Source organism: Rissa tridactyla, chromosome 1 (assembly GCF_028500815.1).
Source record: "Rissa tridactyla isolate bRisTri1 chromosome 1, bRisTri1.patW.cur.20221130, whole genome shotgun sequence".
Lineage (NCBI taxonomy): Eukaryota > Metazoa > Chordata > Aves > Charadriiformes > Laridae > Rissa > Rissa tridactyla.
This window is the reverse complement of record NC_071466.1, coordinates 189,862,950-189,868,949: the sequence shown is the minus strand read 5'-3', so window position 1 is coordinate 189,868,949 and position 6,000 is coordinate 189,862,950. Positions and strand designations below refer to the sequence as shown.

Here is a 6,000-nt window from a genome sequence, read left to right as displayed (position 1 = left end):
TTTGAGCAACCTGGTCTAGTGGGAGGTGTCCCTGCCCATGCAGGGGGGTTGGAACTAGATGATCTTTAAGGTCCCTTCTACCTGAACCATTCCATGACTCTGTAAGTCGTGCTGCGCCGGGACACTTCCTGTGTTTTTCACCTGATTTCCCCCCGTAGTTTACCAAGCCCCGCGGGGTGACCTGATCCAGGTGGGGGGGTGGACAGTTTTCCTGGGCATAACCAAGCCCGCACCTCCGGGGTGCGGCCAACCCCCTGCCCTCAAGGCCGAGGGAGGGCACCGACGGGACGCCGGGCGCCCGGGACGGCGAGGCTGGCTGCCGCCGAGGGACTCCATCTCCCGTCGTGCCCCGCGGCGCGCATGCCCGCCCCGCCGCAGCGCCCGGCGCTCACGCCTCCCTCCCTCCCCCTCAGCCGGGCTGCGCGGCGGAGCAGCGGTAACACCATGGAGGCCGCTCCGCAGCCACGGCCCCGGCCTGGCGGGGCCTCCACCGCCGCCGCCGGTCCCCTCCTGCCGCCGCCGCCCCCGGAGCAGGAGCGGAAGCTGGAGCAGGAGAAGCTGTCGGGGGTGGTGAAGAGCGTCCACCGGCGGCTGCGCAAGAAGTACCGGGAAGGTAACCGCGGGGGAGGGGGCCGCCCCCTCCGGGCCGCCCCGCTCCGCTCCCCTCACCGCGGGAGCCGGAACGGGGCGGGGGGCGGTCCGGCGGGGAGCCGTCGTGCCGTGGCGGGAGGAGGGGAGCCGCCCCCCGCGGGGGGCTCGGCGCGGATCGGGGTGTCCCCCCCGCGGGCGTGGCGCGGCGGGGAGGCCCGGCCCCCCCCCCCAGCCGCTGCCGGAGAGCCGCGGGCCGGCTGGGCCGCGGACCACTGCCGAAGGGGGTGTGTCGGCGGTGGGGGGGGGGTGGCTGGGAGCAGCGGCCGGGAGCAGCGCCGGGCGCGCTTCCTGCTCCTCCCCGGGCCACCGGGGCGCCGCTGCCGTGGGGCTGCCTGAGGAGCCCCGGTGGGGTCTGCCGAGGTTCTGCCCCTTTTCCTGGGGCCCTTGGCAGGGGACACCTCTTCGTCGCTCAGGAGGGCTCAGGGCGCATCTCCAGGAGCTTTTCCCGTGGGATGTAGGAGAAGAGGATTGGTGCCCTGGGATAATGCAGCGCTTGGCTAAAGATGTGCTGCACCTGTGTGTGGACATGGGTCCATGTGGCCCTGCCTTACCAGGCCGTGTGAGACTTCATAGCCAATAGCTACAGCGAGGCCCTTCACCACAGGCAGCTTCCAAGCCGTATGGCAGTGTTTTCCACGCTGGGAATCTGCAGGAGCAGGGAGGACAGTAGGTCATGAGTGCCAAGAGCGACTAAATGGTGATTTGGAGAGGCATGGGTCTTCATGAACTGTTTGTGCCACCTGTCTTTCAGCCGTGGAGGGATAGTTCAGGCTGCAGCTCTAAGCAAAATAGTTGGGAAAAGCTGTTATAAAATAAATTGCTCTGAGTCCTTGAAAAAATTTACTTTGTCATCAGCATTAATGCCCTTATGCAAGGTTCTTATGGCTGGTATTAGGAATGCTTAAAATCTCCCAGAAATGCTTTCAGATGAGCGTCAGAGTTGAGATTTGTTTGCTGAAATTTGTAGCCTCTTCAGGTTGATTATAAGGATCTACCTAATCTTTATAACACAGGTTACAAAAAATTCATCCATTCATTCTTTCGCTGAGTCCACATCTCTTTCTGACCTGGTGCGTATCTCAAGAAGGACACTTGTAGAATGGGAACTCTTCCTATTGGATGCACTAGTTCTTGCCTCTCCTCTATGTCCGCATATAGCACTTCTGTTGAAGTAACAAGGTCATTCTGCTTTCTGGACTTCAGAAATCTCTGTGGGAGCCTGTCCATGGGATTTGGGCACAGATATCTACCTATGTAGACAATGATCAAGAGTCACTGCTTATTTTGGCCTTGTGGAGCCAAAACTGAAGGGAGGATCTCCCTTCTTGTCCTGACGTTTAGGTGAAGGAACATAGTATGTTTTAGCAGTTGAATCCTGCCAAAAGAGTCCAGCTTTGAGCAATTCATATCTCTCTGTTATTTCAGAGTGCCTGCAGATTAAGGCAGACAACTTTAAACTAAAAAACTGTGAGCAATCTCTGTAACAACTGAATTTTTTTTAGATGAGAGCCTAAATTACATGGAAGTCTATGTAAGCCTACTTCTCAGCAAAGTTAGTATGTAAGGGTAAGTTGTGTTGTATCTTTAGTTCAGGGTAATTGGTTAAACAAAAGAGCAAATAGCACTCTTAACTAACTTCATATGTCCTGTAAATCATGTGTTAGTGAAAATTTACAGTGATTTTTCTAGTCACTCTAAATTAGCGACATTGTGTATGTTTTCATGGAGAGAGTTAAAACCTAAACAGGTCCTCAAGTCTGTGCAACAAGGAGAGCTCCACCCATTACCTGCTCATCCAATCATCCGATAGTAGGTGGTCTTTACAAGTTACTAGTGATTAGTAGTGATAGTACTTCATATATTAGGTTGTTTCAAATAGAGAATTTTATTTTTGGAGGTTTTTCTCCCTACATTTCTCTATGCTTCTAAAAGCAGACTTGAGAATCTCCTTACTAAATGCCTTTAATGTCATTCTGAAATCGTAATAATAGTATGTGCTTGAACTGTGAAGGATCTCTTCTTGGGGTTTTGTTTGTTTGTTTTGTTTTCTAATACTCAGAGACACTGGCAAATACGTTACCCTGAAAAAGTCAAAGTTGACAGTTTGCTAAAGAGGAGTAAAAAAGCAACAAACCGTCTGTAATTTCTCAGTACGAATTGAATTATAACTTGGGTATGAAAAAGCAAAGGTAAAAAATGCATCCTTGGTTATATGCTTACAGCTTGTTACACAGGCGAAGTCTCTTATCTCCCCAGTGCAATGCACCCGCCTCCATATGAAGGAGAAACAGAGCTATCTGTATTATTCCAAAATCATGTATTGTCCTTTTTTAAATTTATCTTTATTTTTATTTTTTTTACTTCGCCTCTTCTCACACTTACTAGAGTTCTACAAAACTTTCCTATTTTATATAAATAAGCAAACAGTACTAGAATTGCTGTTGCGTGGACTTCAGTGCTTTGTTTGTAGATAATAAAATAGAATTGCTTATTAATTTTGTTGGTAGAGGCAAAAGCATGTTGAGTATCCTCTGAAAGCTTGCACAGCGTGAATAAGTCTAAGAAAGCCTTTGGTATTGTAATACGATCTTAAGTTACTCTCTTCTGTTAGAATTGTTGAAGGGAAAATATATGCGTCCTTGCGACACTGAGATGTTTGTTGATAGAAGTTATACAGGCTTGATTTTAATAAGCTGATTTCTTTGAGAATTCATTTGCCTTGCTGATGTTAGCAAGTCTTGAGTTTCAATGAGCAATTGTAAAAGGCAAGCCAGTGTATTATCTGACTTGCTTATAACTGGCACCATTGTTATCACTTTGTTTCATTTCCCACAATGGTTCCCCTCTTTTATGAAGATGAGACAGTGGAAAAGCACCAATATGCTTCAAAACTGCAAGCTAACATGTTTCGGAAGAAGTTGCATACTTGTCAAAGTGCAAAAGCAATATTTCTTAACTAGGGATGCATCACAATGATTTTTTTGCTGTTGCAAAGGAATTACTAGAGTAAAGTTTAGTCAACATCATGTCATCTAAAGGGTTTGATTTCTTTAAATTTTTTTTTCTTGGTGAAAAACTATAACTCTTGAGATTCATCGGAGATGAATCTTGCCTTCTTTTTTAATTTCTGCATTTGTTGAACCACATATACTTTTAAGTATGGTGGATGGATTTTGGCTTTACTTCTGTACTGTATCTCATGTCATATCATAGTCCCAAGAGTGTGCCAACGTATTTATGACAAATATTTGCCATCTTCAAAATGGTTAAGCTTAAACTTTAAGTTAGCATTGAACTGCATTTTTTGTTTTAACTTTTTACTGTATTACTTTTTCCTGTTTTGGGGATATTATTAATCTAGTGTGACTTCCTAGTGTGAATATTTGTATTTTCCTCCCTTTTTTATCTCCTTTTCTTTTCATCCTTTTCAATTTCCTTCCCTTCCCCTTACACCCTCCCTGTTGTTAATTAGTAAATATAGAGAGGTAGTAGGTAATTGTAAATGCCGTGGCACATTTGTTATTTTGTGATTGCAGGATACGCTTCCCCACCACCACCACCACTGGATGGTGGATGCTAAGGTAGTATTATATATTTAAAATGTAGTATATATTTAGAATGGTTTAATTAAGCTTAACAAACGAGTGTGGGTTTTTTAGTGTGAAGAAAAAAGTGTATTTTTTAATTAAGGTGATCGATCCTTGTCCACACTGAATGCGTCAACTAAATTATCTAATTGTTAGTAAGTGGTTTCGGACTACTTTAAGTCAGTGATAGAGACAAAGAAAACCTGTCTAGTGGTTCCTAAAAATGCACGTCATTCCTCAGGTTAGCCTATAAATTCCGTTTTCATGAAGGAAACATTCTTAAGTGAGAACAAAACACACTAAGCTGTAACGTGTTCACTTAGGAGCGTACCTCATTAGCATAAAGCTGCTGTTTTTCTGAAGTTTTACTTCTGTTTCCTGTCCAAATGGATTAGTTTAATCTTAATTACCTTACAGACCAGGGTAAAATCCAAAAGCTGAAACAACAGCTCTCAAGTGCTCGGCTATTCGCTTATGAGAAACTTCAGGGTTCTGCATGCTTGAGACAAGCACTTAGAAAGTATGGAAATTACGAAACCTGAATCTGGTCTTTTCCTACCAGCCTGTTTCGGTATGGCAAAGGGGGAAAAAAAAAAATTTCTCATTTAGTCTTTTGCTCTTGGTTCCGTTGCCCGGTACGGTAGGTGACCCCAGATTTTACAGGATTTTCCACTATGCATCTTTTGGGCACCTGCAACCATAGGCTAGAACACGTCATCTTTGTTGCATATATGCCTATATGTTCCATATATTGCATGTACACTGATGTCTGTCAGGCCTGACAGACAGCCTTGTTAAAGCAGATTTAGTGGTTCATAGGGAAATAAACATGATATATTGAACATCTGCTATGTTGGGGTTTTTTTTGTTTTATATATGTTTTGCTTTACTTGTTTGCTGTCAGATGCTTGTTGCAGCCAAGTAGGGTTAATATTTACTATGATAAAAATCCCTCCCCTGGTACAGAGGCAGCCTTTTTTTTTTTTCCTGAGTTGTTTGCTACCTTTATAGTCATGTAGAGCTGTATTTATCAAGTAAACATTTTCTACGCAGCATGATTCAGTTATATAGATTGTTATATATGTAGTCTGGAAAAATGATTTGGAAGACCCTCTTCTTCTCCATGGAAGTCCTGTATTGAGTACAAGTGGAAAAAAATTGCTGAGGTATCCGTAAAGGTATTTTATGAAATATTTTGCTGTGTGTTTTGTTTCTCCTTCCACACTGTTCAGGCGTGGAATCACACAGAACTGATGTTTGGCCTGATACTAGATATTGTATTACAAAAACTGATAGGTGGTAGTTTGATTCATTAAAAGAAAGATTTGTCGAAACATCAAAGAAATGAGTAATAACTTTATTAAGAGTTTTTTCACATACAGAAAATTAGGAAGAATTTACAGAACGCTGCCTGACAACAATAAGTAGTCTGAGTAGGTGAGTGGTTTAGACATTCACGTGAGACGAGTTGTTCTGAAGTCAGTTACTTTATGGTCTCTTCCTCTCATGTTTTTCATGAAAAACCTTGACAGAGCTTAAGTTCTTCCTGATGTGAAACAGGAAACATTTTGCAATAGTGGCATTTTTCACAGGACAGGAAAACTTTGTCACTAACTCTACATGATAAGTTAACAGTTGTTACTGTTTTTTGTTGAAAACTTAGGTTTATTTCTACACAGCAAACCAGTTATATTTTAGATCTCCCATTTGTCTTTCCCCACTTGGATTAATTTCTTGAAGGAGGTAAACATTTGGGAACACT

At 44.1% G+C, this 6,000-nt stretch overlaps 1 protein-coding gene across 1 annotated transcript in view; it reads left to right on the top strand.

Annotated features, from left to right (window-relative positions):
* The first annotated feature begins 400 nt into the window (after nt 1-400).
* BMT2 (base methyltransferase of 25S rRNA 2 homolog) overlaps nt 401-6,000 on the top strand; it is a 39,489-nt gene continuing 33,889 nt past the window's right edge. The window contains exon 1 of the mRNA XM_054209212.1: nt 401-613. Coding sequence (XP_054065187.1) covers nt 445-613 — 169 coding nt within the window. The 5' untranslated portion in view covers nt 401-444. The remainder of the gene's footprint in view (nt 614-6,000) is intronic.